Raw genomic sequence first — 18609 nt, forward strand, 5'->3', positions numbered from 1 at the left:
TGAAATTATAAATAGTACATGTACAAGTACTTACTAATTAATTAATTATTTTATTATTACTATATTTTAGTTTATTTAAGTTGTCAATAATATTTTAATATTTTTTATTATTGTTGTTATTGCTTTTTGGCATAACTAATATTACTTTTATATAAATTAATTTTAATCTAATTTGTCTATAATTATTAATTAGTAGACAAAAAAACTTATTAATCCCAATACTGTATGTTTAAAATAAAAAAGTGGCATAAAATTAATTTTTAAAAAAAATATTTATTAATTTTATTATTTAATTAAACAGAAATTAATTGTTAAATTACTTTAATAATCCAAATGTCTATAATTGACACATCAATGATATTACCTGCAAATATGGCCTACAAGTGGTCGGCTTATCATTTATATAGAATCGGTTTAATTATTCATCCGATTGCCGATTGTTATCCCATTAGACAGTGGTTTTATCGACCGGTTTTCATATTTATATTTTGTGTAATTTATTTATTTGTACGCATAATATCACTGTTTTTCATCGATGAAACTAATTGGCAAATGTTTGCACTGTTGGGTGATTTCGGCTATTTTTTTGGCGCCCGAAAACAAATTGCTATTATATTTATATTGTTATTACTTATAATATTAGTATCACAACTAATCTATTTTTATAACTACATGTATTGCATTAAACCGACTTTTCTCAGTGTCTTCAAAATGATGTCCGGTTTGCTGATAACACCCGATAGTATTGGTCTAACCGAACCCAAAGAGATACTGAAACTTATCAAATTGATGACCCGATTGTCTAGTTTTTGTCAGTTTAATACAGATATTTTTGTACCAATTATAACATTTATGATGATTGTGGTAACCTATGCACACAGATTGTCACCAATTTGGGTCCTACTATATGGTGTACCCAATGGCTGTTTGTTTGCCTTATTTAGTAAATATTTTTTCAGTATACTATTATATCAGGTAATCTATTTCTATATATTGTGTCGATATTTAAAGCTTAAAATGTATAAACTCTATAATAAATTGGATAAAATAAGACAACACCGAAATATACATTTATTATTGTTAAACATTTTAAAACCGATGGAAAAATTGTTTGTCGAAATTGTTGACTATAATCAAACCTATTGGTCAAAGTTTATGCTAATTGTATGGCTATTTCTCGGATCGCCTACTGTTGTCACATTGTATACCCTATTATGGTCGGGCAATGGACTGAATTTTATACCAAAATTAATTTTATTTTACGGTCTAATGGGATGTTTGATACCGTTTTTGTTTATCATATTTACGGCAGCGTCGGTCAACTATTGTGCTAACAAATCATACAAATTATTTAACAATAACTGTATTTAATATGTTTTATTATATATTAATWACTRATTATGCTTATTGTYGTTAATTATTAATAAAATTATATAATTAGTTTATTAAAGTTTTTTTTAGTAATAATTTAAATTTTAATACTAGTTAATATAAACATATTGTTGTTTATTTGTTGTTTCTATAGTTAATTAAAATAATTATTTTGAAAATAACTAATTTATTGTAYATTTGTAGTAACAAAAACAAAAAGTTGATTAATTAATTGATACATATTTTATTTGCATATTTAATTATTTACACACAAATATACTGTTATATTGTAAATAATTGAATAATAAATAATAAAATTGTATATAAAATAAAACAGATATTATTTATTAATTAATTTTATATTAATTTATTTACTAAATTAGTATTGATTTAGTTTTCATATAATTATTATTGTTATGGTTTAAACTTTTAAAATACATTTATATATATATATTATTTAAAAATACCTAATTATTTTGCAATATTTTTAAACTARTATTTTAATATAATATTTTTTTACATAATTACTGTTTATAATATTACTTAATAAGTACAGTAGTTTGGACCTAAAAATTGCAATAAATTTAGTCGACAGTATTATTAAAAATATGAGTTTATTTTATACACATAAAAAAACTAAAATTATTATAAAATTTATTACAAATAAAAAACATATTACTACAGCCTTATTATTATTTTTTGTTTTTTATTTTTATTATACATTTTTTCTAATAATAATAATTGACTTTAGCTTAAMAATTTAAAATTTCCAATATTTATATTATTCTATATATATTTATATATATATATATATAAATTTATCTATTTATTTATTATAGTATATATATACTGTATAAATACAATTAAATTATTTTGTTGTGTATTAAAATAAATTGCTACTTAATTTAATTGTATTTTTTATAATATTAGATAAACATGTTTTTAGTGAATAATTACTGTACTTTATAATGAAAATAACAACTATTTATATCTTAATATAAATAATAATATTTTGTTAATTACCTTATTTGTCTCTAATTATTGTTTTGTATAAAAGATAATAATAATAATAATAAAATGCTATTCAATATTATTGTATATATATATATATATATATTAGTTTAAAATAAAAAGTTTTCTATATGTATAGTAGAGTAAAATTATAACAATTTTAGCACTAAATTAAACAAAAAATAAATAAATAACAACTGTTTAAATCAAAATGTCTATTATTGATACATCAATGTTATTAYCTGTAAATATAGTCTACAAATGGTCGGCCTATCATTTATATCGTATCGGTTTAAGTCATCATCGGATTGCCGATTGTTATCCCATTAGACACTGGTATTATCGACCGGTTCTCATATTTATATTTTTTGCAATATATTTGTTTCAACGTTTAATAGCAATGTTTTTCATCGATGAGACAAATTGGCAAATGTTTGCACTGTTGGGTGATTTAGGCTATTATTTTGGCGCTCAGACACAGATTGATATGATATTAATATTGCTATCACTGATAATATTAGTTTCACAACTAACCTATTATTATAACTACATGAATGGCATTCAACCGACATTTTTGCGGGTCTTCCAAATGATGTCCGGTTTACTGATTACACCCAAAAGTGTTGGTCTAACCGATTCCCAGAATATACTCAAACTTATCAAATTGATGGCACTATTGTGTAGTTTTTGTCAGTTTAATATTGATTTTGTTATACAAATTGTATCATTTAGTCTTCTAGTGGTAACCTATGCCCATAGATTATCACCAATTTATGTCCTACTATATGGTGTACCCAATGCCTGTTGTTTTGCTGTATTTGGTAAACATTTTTTAAGTATAGTACTCTATCAAGTAATTTATTTATATATTTTGTGTCGCTATTTAAAATTAAAAATCAGAAAAAATTACAATAAATTGGAAAAAATATCACAACAGAGAAATAAAAATAAATTATTGTTAAACATAATGAAATCAATGGACAAATTGTTTGTCGAAATTGCTGACTATAATCAAACCTATTGGTCAAAATTTTTGCTAAATGTTTGGCTATTTTTTGGATCAGCTATTGTTGTTACATTGTATACCTTATTATGGACAGGTAGACAATTGAATTTTATACAAAATTTGATTATATTTTATGGTTTTATGGCATGTTTGATACCGTTTWTATTTATCATATTTACGGCAGCGTCGGTCAACTAYTGTGCAAACCAAGCATACAAACTATTTAATAATAATTATACAAAATGTTTTAAAAAATAATAATTTTTTTCACACACTGTTTTTCATATTGTTAGTAATTTATATATATATATATTGTTAAATTAAATGTTAAYTAAATTGTGTAAAATAATATAAAAATAAATTATTGCTTTTTTCTATACTTATATAATTATTAAGTTCAATTAGTAATGAAAAAAAATATTTATTATAACTGTGTAACACTATTAATGATATAAAAAATAAAATTTTTTAAATTACTATTTAGTTTTAAATTACTAAATATCAATATATACTAAGTTATTATTATTATTACCTTATTTTATTGTCATTATAATTATTATTTTAAAATTATAAATTTCATTACTAATATAATGTATAAAAAATTATTGATTTTTCAATTAAAATAAGTAAAATATAATATATAGAAACTACAATAAAATGTATTTTATTGTATTTTTATTTTAATTTTTGTTTATGAAGTCTATTGTAAATATTTTCATATATTCTTTAATTTTTTTCATAGGAATTATCATAAATTTAAAACAAAAATTATTATAAAACACATTAATTTAAATTCAATTGTAATTTCTATATTATGTTACTATTATTATTGTCTTATTATTTTATTGTTATAGTTATTGTCTTATTATTACTGATTTTTTGAAAATATTTATACAAATATAATAATAATGAATCAATCAATAGCTATATTATTTTTAAAAAACTCATGTGTGACAACAATTAAATTATTTTTATTTTGAATACTAAAAAATTGTTGAATAAATATATATTTATTAAACAATTATTAAATTGTTTGGACAGACAGTTCAGAGAGTTGTTTGTATTTGAACAGCAATTTTAGTAACCTATACCCGAGTATCTGTGTGTGTGTGTGGGTGTATGTCCTGTAAAATGTTACCTAAAATTGCTATCAAACGTCTACAAAAAGACTACAAAGAGCTACTCAAAGATCCCATACCATTCGTGACGGCCGTACCGCTCGAAAGCAATATACTTGAATGGCATTACGTACTGAAAGGACCGCCCGATAGTCCCTACGCGGGCGGTATATATCACGGAACTCTGGCGTTTCCCAAAGAGTTTCCCTACAAACCGCCGGCCATACGTATGCTGACACCGAACGGCCGTTTTGCTACCAATACCAGCCTATGTTTGTCGATGAGTGAATTTCATCCCGAAACGTGGTCACCCTTGTGGACAGCCGGTGCCGTACTCAACGGTTTACTTAGCTTTATGTTGGGCAACGAATACTCGACCGGAGCTGTACGTCAAAGTGATGAACAACGGCACCAATTGGCCAAACAGTCGTTGGATTTTAATATCAAAAACAAGACATTCTGTAAACTGTTTCCCGATTTGGCCAAAGAGGCCAAACAAATGAAGACTAAGTAGTAATAGTAATAGTTATCAATAAAATAGTAAATACAGTAATAAAAACATAAATATTTATTATACTAATTATATTAAAATTTTATATATCATTATATTTATAGACTTACAGACTCTAGACTGTAATTAGTGTATAGACTAATAGTTTTATAAATAATTGTAATTTAATAATTAAATTGATTTGAATTACTATTCATAAAAAAAAGTTATTGTAATAAAATATTATTATTTTTTTCTGCATAATTAATAACTTAATAAAAATTTTTTTAAAAATATTTTACTAATAAATTAACAAATACTATAAAAATATAACTTTGAATTACTTAATAATAAATATTGTTTACCATAAAAAAATTATTAATTAGTTGACAAAACAATTAGTTCAATGCTATTTAAATAAAGTTCATATAATAGTTTAAAGTTACCCACAACAACAAAATTAAATAAATTAAAATATATAAATTTTAACAAATAATAAGTTAATAACAACAATAACAAAAATTTAATAAACCAATTAATTTATTATAAATTAGAGAAACAAAATAATAATGATAATAATAATAATAAAATATACAAATTATTATTAATTGAAAAAAATCTTAATTTTTTATATATATATAAACAAATACGTAATCATCTTAAGACAGTACCGTTGATAATATTAGCCGAATGTATATCATATAGATTTTTCATTACATCCAACTGTTGATTGGCATCGATGGTAATTACAGGCGCCGGTAGCGGTGGTGCGGCAAACTTGTCGCTGATGTGGTCGTTGAAGAGTTGACCGCCGCCGTCGCCGCCGGCACCGATGACACCATGAGAGCAGCCCAGCAGCCATTGTTCGTGTAGGTCATGCAAGTCGCGCAAGTAGTCAATGGTCAGTCCGGTTTCTTCGTCGCGATTGCGCTTACGTATGCGTTCGTAGGCCACCTCCGGATCGGTCCTCAAATAGATAATCAGATCAATGCCAACTCTTTCGCAGTTTTTGACCATATATTCAAACCATTTGTCGTTAATGGCGTACTCTTCCCGACGCATACATTGGCGTCGATAGAGATTTTCGACAAAACAATAACGAGCCGAATATAGCGACCGTTCCATTAGTTTGATGGTCACTTCGGGACGACTGGGCCGGGTCTGGTGTATGGCCAACATCGACAACTGTACGTACGATTGAAATGTAAACGACCAGCGATTTAGATCTTTGTGAAGCAACTGAAACAAATTCATACCTCGTATGTCCCGCCACTGGCCGATAGGTTCGGCAAATGTTTCGACGTTGTTGTTGTTGTTGTGTCCGACTGTTGTTTGGCGGTCATTGAACTGCTGAATGTGTTGCAAAAATGTTGTCTTTCCCGAACCTATGTTACCTTCGATGGCAATTGTTATGTAGCTGTTGTTGTTAGTGGCGGAGGCGGCCGACAACGGTTTTGTCGACGACGTCAATGATGCCGAGGAGGAGGAGGAGGTGGCGGCGTCAACGGTAATCAATTGAGACATTGTTGTTGTCGATAATAAACCTAATGTGTGTCTGTGTCTTGTATGGACCAACTGCTAGTGATGATGATGATGATGTCCTGGATGTCCCAGTGATAAAACACAGTATGTTTTTTTATTAACAACAAAATTATTAAACTTATGTTTTGATTGTATATTTGATACCGTTTTTTAAAAAAAAAAAATTATTTATTTATTTATCATATTTACTAATGCAAAATAAATCAATAAAAAACTATTTAATATATTTTTTTTAATAATAATTTTATAGTTTATATATACAATTAATACATGTTCGATAATAAAATTTTCAATAATTATCTAGTTCATTTAATTTAAATTGTTTAGAGAAAAAAATTATAAATAAATTTATTATAGATGTGGTAATAAAAAATAGAAATTGTCATTAATTATAAATTTGATTTTTTTATAAACACGTAGTGCATCATGGTACATTAAATGTTTCAATAATGTTTTATTTTTTTAATAAAATTATCCAAAAAGTAATGTAACAAACTTTTTTTTTAAAAAAAATAAATTCTAAAATTTATAGTTTTTAAATTTTTTATTTTTGCTATTATAGATAATTGTATTTATTTTTTTTATTAAATAACATATTGAATTATTATTAATTATTAATGATGAATAAATATGCTTATTATAAATTTAGTTTTGTTATTAACACAAATTGTTGTAATAATAATTGTTAAAAAAATAGTATTACAAATTACACATTGGTTAATGTTTATTTCTATTTATTATTATTATTTTTGGTTATAGATTTAATAGTAAAAGTTTTTTTTAATGTAAAAAAATTGTTTGAATAAATGTATTTTTAAATATAAATTATTTCATTTTCGATTTAGACAGTTATCTATTTTTTTATATATATATAAAAAAGTTTATTATATTAACTGATGACCTTGATTATATAATTAAACTTATTATTTTGATTTATTTATGTATACTTAGAGTGCACGCAAGTGTATGTGTACGGCTAATGTATATGTACTTAATGATCATGTATTACAGTAACAAAATTATTATTATGATTACTTATATTATATAATAATAATAATGAGAGAAGCATTTTGTTTACAGTCAAACCTCGCTTTTATTAACTAACAAACAAAAAAAAACATCGACAAAAAAAATAATTTAATACTGTATATAAAACTTTGATAAGTATTTAAAAAAATTATTATTATTATTATAATTTATAGTATTATAAATAGCTTATAAATTATATAAAAGTTATATTAGTAAAATACTAATTTGTAATATAAATATGTACTAGTAGTATAGATTATTGTTTATTATAAATTAGCCAAGGTCATAACACACACACATAATAACTAGGTTTGAACATTATTTAAATGCTTTTCTAGACTTAAAAAACTATTAATATAATACACAGTAATTATATATTGCAATTATTTGTAATAACATTATACAGTATAATATTATAATTTATAATACACCCAGTATAATTACTATGATGCAAAATTAAATAGATATATTGCAACTTTTTTTTCACAGTGCACACATATTGCATAGTTTTTTTTAAAAAAAATTTAATTAAAATAAACAAATGGAAAACATTTTTCGTATATAAATACAAACTTAATTTGTTTGAAATTCATATGAGTATTATTTATTTATTTAATTTTTTTTATAAAAAAATATGAATACAAAAAGTTTATAATAATTTTCATATTTACTACTATTAATAATTTGATTCAATTGGTTTTTTTGTTGTGTGTGTATTAATCATAATTTTTGAATCAAATATTTGAATAATTTTGAATAATTAAATTTTTTGTCAACTTTTAATTTTTTTTTAATATACTTATTATTATTTGATTTACAGTTAGTATTTGTATCTATTTTTTTTGTCATTATTAATATAATTATTATATAATTAAATAAATAGATATACACTATATATATAATCAAAATATGTCGGCAAAAGTATCGGCAAAAGTGTCTACAAAAGTACCGTTTATGCGGTCATGTCTTCAGGAGTGCTCGGATACCATCGAAACTACTGTCACCGGTAGGTCATCTCAGAAAACATACATACCTTTACAAAAAAAACTAAACCATTTTAAACACATATACCCTATTCCCACCTAAATCGGCGGTCACTATATACAGGTATTATTCCCGACTGGATTAACGGTACACTAATACGGAACGGTTGCGGCCTTCAAGAGGTTGGACCTGATCGGTATAAGCATGCCTTCGACGGGTTAGCACTGTTGCATCGGTTCCGGATCAGTGACGGTCGGGTTGAATATCAGAATCGTTTTCTGCGTAGCGATGCCTATGTCAAGAATATGCGCGCCCAGCGTATAGTGGTCAGCGAATTCGGTACCCGAGCCCAGGCCGACCCGTGTCAGTCTATTTGGCAACGGCTGGCCAGTCGGTTTATACCGTCGTCCTCCAGCGAGTTGACCGACAACGACGCTGTCAATGTTTATCCTGTCGGCGATCGACTATACGCAGCCACTGAGACCAACTTTATCCGACAGGTAGACATGGATACACTGGCCACCATTGGCGATAAGGTTGATCTGAGTCGCTTAGTGGCCATCAATATGGCCACTGCACATCCGCACGTTGATCCGGACGGCTCCGTCTACAATATGGCAACGAGTTTTGGACGTAACGGCAAATATCATATAATTAAGATACCAAACGGCGGCGGCGGCGGTGAACAGCCACTGGAAAACATGTCGATTGTTGCCTCAGTACCGATGAAACGTCCACTCTATCCGTCCTACTATCACAGCTTCTCCATTACTGACAACTATTTTATACTTATTGAACAGCCGTTGGTTATGTCGGTACCGACAATGACGATCAGTCCGTTGACTGGCCATTCGTTTAGCGAATGTATGTCGTGGACGCCGGCCTACAAAACCCGATTTCATTTGATTCGCCGATCTGATGGTCAACTTGTGGACAACAACATCGACTATGTGGCCGACGAGTCGTTTGCTTTTTTCCATACCATCAATGCCTATGAAGACGATAACGGAAATCAATTGGTAATCGATATCTGTTGCTATCCGGACGGCAATATTATCAGTGCGTTGAGTGCCGACAACTTTCGTAAGGTCTACGAAAAAGGTTTCAAATTTGGTGCCGAATCTAATGTCCGAAGATTTGTTTTGCCACTGCAAATGATTGACCATAAAAATCAGTTCACATCAAAGTCCGGCAACAATAACAACAAAAATCTGGTCACTCTAACGGATACTAAAGCCGAAGCTTATGTAGTTGACAGAAAAAAATCTGATGGCGAGTCCCTAACTATTGTACTCAAACCGGATATACTGACAAAGTCGGGTAAATTAATTTTTTTTATAAAAAAATAATTTATAGTTATTTTTATTTAATTTTTTAATTTACTTTTTATAAAACTGTTGAATTTATTTATATATTTAGCTATTCTATTATTATTAGTTATTTATATTTTAATAATTAAATTAGTTATTTATTTTTATAATTAAATTAGTTATTTATTTTTAATAATTAAATTAGTTAACTAATTTGATATTATATTAATTAATCAAGGTATATTTGTGGGTGAATTGGCTCGTATTAATTACTTATTAAATGGTAAAAAATATAGATATTTTTATTCATTGTATAACACGGGTGTCTACGGTAACGATATTAAAGTTAAATTGGTATTTATAATTAAAAATATTTATTTATCTAATTAATTATTTTGACTAAAACTTAATTTTATTTTTATTTTATTTCTAATTTTTTTAGATGAAATTTGATACAAAAACAAATGAACCGATTTTCTGGTMCGAAGACAATACCCAACCATCGGAACCGATATTCATTGAAAAGCCGGGAGTCGACTATACAAACCCGGACAACGAAGACAATGGTTAGTTAGTTAAACAATAATATAAATTATATTTTTAAAAAATGTTTTTAATTGTATTTAAAATTGTATTCAAAACCATATGTATGGCGTAGGAGTAGTAGTGGCGTCGGTATTGTCTGAATTGGACGAAAGGGATGGCTTTCTACTGGTATTAGACGGCAAAACATTCAACGAGTTGGGTCGGGCATCGTTTCGGACACCGTCATCAATACCCGGCACTTTTCACGGATATTTTGCTAATTGATTTTAAATAAAAAAACATTTGTTAGACCCGTAACTACCATATATTATGCTATACTGTATAAAAATATATTTAATTTATAATTAATTACATAACAATTACCAGATTTATTAATACTAATACGATATACAATCAATATTTGCAATCAAAAAATATTTTTGAAAATAAATATAATTATTTAAAAATAAAAACTACTTATTATATAGAATCTAATGAATTTATAAATATATTACTTAATATTCATAAATTATTTATTATTATAATAATAAATATAGTTTTCATCAATTAATTTAGTTAAATAAATACACTAATAATATTTATTAATTTTATTAACAATAGCATACATTATTTTGATAAAATATCATGAAAAAATAAGTTATTATAAATAATTAAAATTAATAGATTAATTGAAAATAAAATAAAATTAAAATACCTTTTAATCGTTTATCTATTTCAGATAAATATATATTTGACTTTTCTGTAAAAATTTTTAATAATTTACCTAAATATATAAGAAATGAATGTAATTATAACAAATTTGTTAAACTAATTAACGAATATTTTATTTGATGTATCCTTAAGACAAGTTCTTATTGAAATAAATTATTATTATTATTATTATTATTATATATTATTATAATTATTAATAATCAAATACTTTATATACTAAATATATATAAATACTTTTATAAATATAATATTTGATAACCTATTATTTATCATATTATTATATATACTGTATAATATCTATGTATAATAATTTTAATAGAAATTTAACTTTAGTTTTTTAAATTAAAATTATATTAAATTTTTATTAAAAATAGATCAAGTCAAATCAATTTATTATTAATATAATGTGGTATTATAATCAATATGTGTATAATAACTATTTTAATTTAAATAATTATTTTACACAATCAATGTAATTAATAAATTTAACTATTTGATACAGTTTAGACAATTACTCAATACTTATAATTTATAACTTACGTAATACACTACACATACACAGCATATACCAGTACATGACATACCGGTGCTAAAGTGTAATAAAAAACTTAATAACTATATTGTTTGAATTTTGAAAATTTATTTAACTACTCTTTATTTTTTGAGTTTAATATTTTATACCTAAATATACGACTGTATAACAAAAAGCTGAGAGTTAACAACAACAACAACGAAAAAGTTTTGTAAATTAAAAACTTTTATTTTTTTTAAAAAATAATAATAAAAGTTAAACATTTATATTTAAAAAATAATAATAATAATAAAACATAATTTTGTAAAATTAAATATCTAATTGAGGCTTAAATCTATATTATAGACAGCCAGCAAAAAAGTATTGTTTTTTATGCAATTAAACATTTATAAAATGTTAGTTTTATTACTTATTTATTATTTAGTTAGGTTAGTTTGGGTGAGTGTGAGGTTAGGAAGTGGTTGGGTGGGTGGGGGTGGGTGGGTGGGGGTGGGTTTGGGGCAAATAATTTTCTACTGGCTGTCTATAATATAGATTTGTTCCCTAATTGAAATCACATTTTTTGTTATTATAAATTTCATTAATTTACAAGATTTTCAATGCGATCGCAAGCCTTATGAATGCTATCCGATTTAAGCATACGTTTGGATGCCATCGTTAGTCTATCGTCTAATTGTTTATCATTTAATAGTCTGTCAATTGAATCAACTAATTGGTTGTCTTTGAATAAATACGGATCCAATCGTATGCCATAACCTTTCTCCTGAATTCGCTGTGCATTATCAAACTGATCGGCAAATAATGGCATAACAATCATCGGTTTACCAAAACTAAACGTTTCGGTTACCGAATTGTTTCCGCCGTGAGTTATGACCAGATCGACTAATGGCAGGACATTTGTCTGCGGAACTGACGCCTGACCCCACATATTGTCTGCTAAATCGTATTTATCGGATAGAAATCCTTTGGATACGATATATTTGTGCGAAGTTTTCGACAATATATCGACAAATCGTTTCATTAGCTGGACATCCACTGAACCCATTGAACCCATCGATAGATATATTAATTTTGATTGACTTTTGTCACGATTATCAAATTTATCGGGAATTTTGAACTCTTTCGGATCAGTTCGCCGAAAGGCATCGACCGGACAAAAGTTGTCGGGAATGGGTCTGATATCTGTATAATCAAGTTCTTCAGGATAGCCATAAATGTTCAGATAGGGTGATATGGGAACCACTAGTTCCGAGTCGGTAATCAATGGTAAATCTAACTCCCGAAGCCATTCATTATACTTTACGAGTGCCTGTCCTCCAAATACTTGTTTACCTAACTGTCTCATCTCTAACCAACCGCTTTTATCGCTGTTTGTTGGAAAACCTATTATTAAATACATAGTATATTAAACAAACATTATAATTGTATTTTTTATATATTAAAATAAACTTATAATAAATTTATATATATATATACCGTATATAATATATATATATATCAGTTACCGGAAGCAAATGGTGGAGTACGTTCATCATCGATGGCAAACAATGGATTACCGCTAAACAAACTGATCCACGGTTTACCAGAATATATAAGCGCTGGTCGACCAATAAATTCATCCAAAATAATTAAATCGGGATTCAGTTTGTCAACAATTTTCATATATTTTTGATTGTCTAATCGGGCTTTTTCTAATACTTTATCAAAAATAGGCATTTTYAGCATAATATGCATTTTGTCCACTGATGACAGTCCCGATAGTAGACCCGATCCTAATAAATAATGTGCTCCCTCTTCGCCCATTTTTTTAGGATTGTCTGTTTGTTGTTGTGATTGTTGTTGTTGTATCTGATTATCCACAACAACATCATCATTGATGTCTTCAATAATTTCTTCATCAAATCCAAACTCAGCTAACTGTCCCTTATATGCCTTTTCCATAACAAATGTTAACCGATGGCCACGTTTTTGTAGTACTTGAGCCAAACCAATACAAGCGTTTACATGTCCGACGCCGTCCATTACGGACACTAAGATATTTAACTTTTTCGGCATTTTATTTATATAGTTATATATTATAAATAATAATTATTTTTTTTCAATTTTTCTGATAACACAAATTTAAACACACAAAAAACTAATTAAAAATATACTAATAATAATAATAATAACTTTTTACAAGTTTTTACATGACTTTTATAATAACATTAGAAGTTTGCGTCAGAAATGATAATCTCTTATCTTTTAATTAATTAAGATATGAAAAATCAATTTTCTTTTGACCACAAAATACAATATAATAACTGTAATGAAATGTATTATTAAAAAAAATTTTTTTGAGATAAATAAAATCATAGGGACAAAAATTTTAATATAATAATAATTATTTAGTAGTAGTATTTATATAGTTATATACAATATTATCATTATTTTAAGTTCATTAGGGATAAAATGCTTTCATATCTTATAATAAAAATAATATTAAAAATATAAAATCAAGGACTTTACTAACTTAATAAAATCCACTTAAAATCAAATATTAACAGTTAATAACTAAGTAATAGTAAATAAATTGATTCATAAAATATATATTTTTAGTTTTAATAAATTTAATATAATGCACTTATTTAAAATATTTTTTTAAAATAAAACAGTWACTGTCTTATTAAATATTATTTTAAAAAAATTATTAAACATATTTATAATTTACATATGATTCAATGATAAATAATTAATTAATAAAATGATAAATTTTAATGAAATATTTATTTCAGAAACAAAAAAAAACAATAATGTTTAAATAAAATGTTAGATTATTAACTTTTAAATTGTTAGGTCCAATAATTAAATAATTTATTTTCCATATAAGTTTCATTATAATAGTTTATTTAATAGTTTTATGGAATTTATATAAAATAATTTAATCTATTACTAAATTGTTATGAAATTTATTAAAATTTTTATATAATTAGACACATAATTAGAATATTTTAATAAAATAAATAATAATAATTAAATTAGTTAAATTAATTTATATAAAAWTATAAATAAATATRYAACAGTTATGCAAATTAATTAATAAAATATTAAAAATATATTTAATTAATTTCTGTTTATTATATAAAAAACAAATACTGTAATTATAAATATAWCAAACAATTTATTAAATAATCAGTAAATTTATAATAAAACTTATTATTATTATAAAAAAACAATTATTCAATGTTTTATTGCAAATGATAAGTCAAATAGCGGTTTAAAAATACATCAACAGGTTGTTGATTGTTAACCCGAAAAATATGTCGAATTTCTGACATATTTGTCACCACATTGTTGATAGTTTCGGCAGTTATTGTCCATTCATTGGCCAGAAGCAGTATTTCCGTACAACTGGGCCTTTCATTGGACATACGGTTTATCATACGGTTAAACAGTTCAATCAGGTTTGGTATCGGATGTGAACTATTAAATAAAAAAAAACAAKTTTTTTKATACTTAATTAAACTTTTATAATACTTAAAATTTATTAATATATTAATACTCTCTATTTTCCTCATAGATATTCACACCAAACAATTCCTGGCCAACAATTCCCAGACTATAGATATCGACCATTGAGTTATACTTACGGCCTTCCAGTACTTCGGGTGCCATATATCTGGTCGTTCCTACACTGGAAGTATGACTCATTAACGACCGTTCGTGAACAGTGGCCAAACCAAAGTCACATAATCTGATAAACCGATTCATAGGGTCTACCARTTCATCGGGAAGTACTACAAGAATATTCTGTAGTTTAATATCCCGGTGTATAATCACTGGTATGTTTTGATGCAAATATTCTAAACATTCAATAATTTCGATGAATAACCGACACCTAATAAAATTGATCACTAGATCCATGTGCTCAGTACTACTGGATTGTTTAKTSTCCGATTTAAAATCATTTCCAATCGTTTCATAACTGTTTCCATATTAATTGATCCCAATTTCATTTGAATATAATAACTATCGCCTTCCAGCCAATCGTCATAATATTTGATTACATAATTGGGATCCAATTGTTTCAATAGTGAAACTTCTTTTTTAATATCATCTTTGCTGACATTATTTTCATCAACTAATAATTGGAAATTTATTTTAAAAAATTAATAGACTAAATAATTTTTAAAAATATTAAATAGTAATAATAATAATATACATTTCAATTACCTTCAAGTATTACAATTTTAATAGCATAATATTGATTATTTTGTTTATGTTTAACTTTATATACCTGGCCAAATGTGCCGTCTCCTAAAAGTTCAAGTTGTTCAAAATTTTGACGATACTTAGACATAATGTCTAACTAATATTTAAATTATTAAAACTAACAAAAAAATTGGTAGTACTGTAATAAATCATTATATACTGTTTATATAGTTGTTTGAAAATAATTTTTAATTAATTAAAACACTTATTAAATGTTTATAATTTTTTTGTTGTTGATTATTATTAATAGTGCAATAGTGAAACACTTAAACTTTGAACCATTATAAGTGTATATAAATTATATATATATATATATRTATATATATGTATATGTGTGTGTGTATATATATATATATACACACACATATATATACATATATATACACTGTATATATATATATATATATATGTATTTATGTATGTATGTGTATTTTGTTGTGTGTGTGTGTATGTATGTGGGTGTGTGTGTGTGTATGCGTGTATGTATGACTATATTTATAAAATATTATCAGGATGAAATACATTTTATCACTAGTTTTTTTAAAAATTAAATTTACTTATTTTAAGTGTGTAACATAAAATAAGTTTTATATTTATTTATAATATATAAAGATTTTAAATAGTATTATCATATTTTTTGTCATTATTATTATTAATATTATATACTTGTATTTTGAATTTTATTATTTATTTATTAATACATTAAATAAAGTTGAATACACTTTAAAACATTTGTATTTATTATTCCTAATCATATTTATAAATATTTATTGATTTTATAAATAATATAATAAAATGTTGKAAAATAWAAACATATTATTCAAAATTATTTTAATAATATTTTAACCATTAAATTAACCATTATTATTATTATTATTATTATTATTATTAWTATCATTTATTTTATTAAATAAACTAAAAACAATTTAATTTGTTTATTATAGGTTTACAATTTTAATGATTATTTTTGTTGCTGACTTTTATTATTGCTAGTTTTTAACATTAATTTTGATAAGTTGACTAAATTATTGTATAAAAAACTAAAAAAATAATAAATTTAATAATAGCTATTTATAAATTACTGGTATTTTTATATAATATGTTGAAATAATTAAATATTTTTTTTAATATATATTTTTCTTTTAATTAGCTATAGTTTCAATTGATTTGGGAAAAAAAGTCTTAATRAATTATAGTGAAAATATAATTAAAAAAAACTATATAATTATTATTTTTAATTATATTTTTAAAATTATTATTAATACAGTTAATTATTTTATCTGTTGTTAATTAAAGTATATATTATTTTCTTAATAATTTTAAGCTATCGTATAGTTAGCACTCTATATATAAATATATATATTATTTAATAGCTATAGTTATTATTATTACAGTATTATTATTATTATTATATACAGTAAATAAATAATTTTTCCACAATTATAATATATAATAAACTATTGATATTTATTTTACAAATTACTTTTATATATTGAATACTAACTTATTTCAATAATATTGTATTTAAATTAACTATTCAATAGTATATTATTATTATTATTATCAAATATTATTTTTGTATTAAGTATTTTAATCCATAGTTATTAGTCTATATTTACATATAATGGCTATATTTTTTTTATCATTATTTTTAGTYTAAAAATAAATTCATTTTCAAACTAATAATTTACAATATAATATACAATACATATATATATATAACTTTTATATTTTTATTCAATACTATTATTAATATTTAAATTAACAACTTTATTRTATATTATTATTATTATTATTATTRTTGATATCATCAAATAATTGAATTCAATTAATTCAATAAAAATAAAATTAGTAAAAAAAAAYTATTATAAATAGTASYGTAWTAGTTGAAAACTATTAATAAAACAAAACAAAAAAAAACATTGTCTACTAGTCTTAAAACTTTTAAAAAATAACAAAAAATGCTTATAAATAACAAAATGTTATATTTTGATACATCAAAAGTATTATCAATTGTTACAAACTTATTTATATCAAATCGGTTAAAAAAATTGATTTTATAAACAAAATGATTAATTTTGTTATTATCAGTTATTATTAATAAATTGGTATTAATTGAAAATTATTAATAGACAAAAAAATTGTCTACTAGGTTAAAAAATTTAATTACAAACTTTAATTAAACAACAAAATTGTTTATAAACAAAATGATTAATTTTGATACATCAAAGTTATTACCCACAAGTATTGCCTACAAATGGTCGGCCTATCATTTATATCAAATCGGTTTAATTGTGGATCCAATTTCAGCCGATTGTTATCCCAGTAGACATTGGTTTTACAGTCCTGTCCTTATGTTTACAGTTTGTATCATCTATTTGTTTGAACGCATTATATCMMTAATGTTTGTCATTGATATGAATAATTGGAAATTGTTTATATTGTTCGGTGATTTCGGCTATTTTATAGGCGATCGTATAATAATGGAAACCTTATTACTATTACTATCGCTGTTCATATGGTTATCGCAACTAATCTATTATTATAACTAYTTGAATGGCATTCAACCGACATTTATGCTGGTCTTTCAAATGATGTCGGTTGTTCGGTGATAACACCCGAAAATGTTGGTCTAACCGATCCCCAGGAGATACAGAAACTGACAAAATKGATGACCCGATTGTGCAAATTATGTCAGTTTAGCATTG

The 18609-nt window shown here is 24.6% G+C and overlaps 4 protein-coding genes across 4 annotated transcripts; 2 read left to right on the plus strand and 2 right to left on the minus strand.

Annotated features, from left to right (window-relative positions):
• The first annotated feature begins 4404 nt into the window (after positions 1-4404).
• Positions 4405-5025, plus strand: LOC128954826 (ubiquitin-conjugating enzyme E2 J2-like). Its single transcript, XM_054300426.1, has one exon. It carries the CDS (start codon positions 4508-4510, stop codon positions 5018-5020), a length of 513 nt encoding a protein of 170 aa, XP_054156401.1. The 5' UTR covers positions 4405-4507; the 3' UTR covers positions 5021-5025.
• A 625-nt stretch (positions 5026-5650) lies between these two features.
• Positions 5651-6520, minus strand: LOC128954686 (deoxynucleoside kinase-like). Its single transcript, XM_054300284.1, has one exon. It carries the CDS (start codon positions 6518-6520, stop codon positions 5651-5653), a length of 870 nt encoding a protein of 289 aa, XP_054156259.1.
• Positions 6521-8320: 1800 nt separating this feature from the next.
• Positions 8321-10765, plus strand: LOC128954812 (carotenoid-cleaving dioxygenase, mitochondrial-like). Its single transcript, XM_054300410.1, has 6 exons — positions 8321-8386; positions 8451-8573; positions 8675-9871; positions 10100-10215; positions 10304-10427; positions 10520-10765. The coding sequence occupies exons 2-6, from the start codon at positions 8477-8479 to the stop codon at positions 10669-10671; spliced, it is 1686 nt and encodes a 561-aa protein (XP_054156385.1). The 5' UTR covers positions 8321-8386; positions 8451-8476; the 3' UTR covers positions 10672-10765.
• A 1465-nt stretch (positions 10766-12230) lies between these two features.
• Positions 12231-15553, minus strand: LOC128954687 (NDP-glycosyltransferase YjiC-like). The gene is made up of 4 exons (XM_054300285.1): positions 15192-15553; positions 14917-15112; positions 13156-13693; positions 12231-13033 (listed from the first exon to the last, which is right to left on the minus strand). Exons 1-4 carry the CDS (start codon positions 15551-15553, stop codon positions 12231-12233), a joined length of 1899 nt encoding a protein of 632 aa, XP_054156260.1.
• Between the last annotated feature and the right edge of the window lie 3056 nt (positions 15554-18609).

The sequence above is a fragment of the Oppia nitens genome, unplaced genomic scaffold (assembly GCF_028296485.1).
Source record: "Oppia nitens isolate AA-2021 unplaced genomic scaffold, nextdenovo-longstitch-racon4-pilon3 scaffold29_pilon_pilon_pilon, whole genome shotgun sequence".
NCBI lineage: Eukaryota > Metazoa > Arthropoda > Arachnida > Sarcoptiformes > Oppiidae > Oppia > Oppia nitens.

What these genes read in the sequence shown, in the direction of transcription:
- LOC128954686 (XM_054300284.1), bottom strand. Translation starts at nt 6,520, where the DNA reads ATGTCTCAATTGATTACCGTTGACGCCGCCACCTCCTCCTCCTCCTCG.
- LOC128954826 (XM_054300426.1), top strand. Translation starts at nt 4,508, where the DNA reads ATGTCCTGTAAAATGTTACCTAAAATTGCTATCAAACGTCTACAAAAA.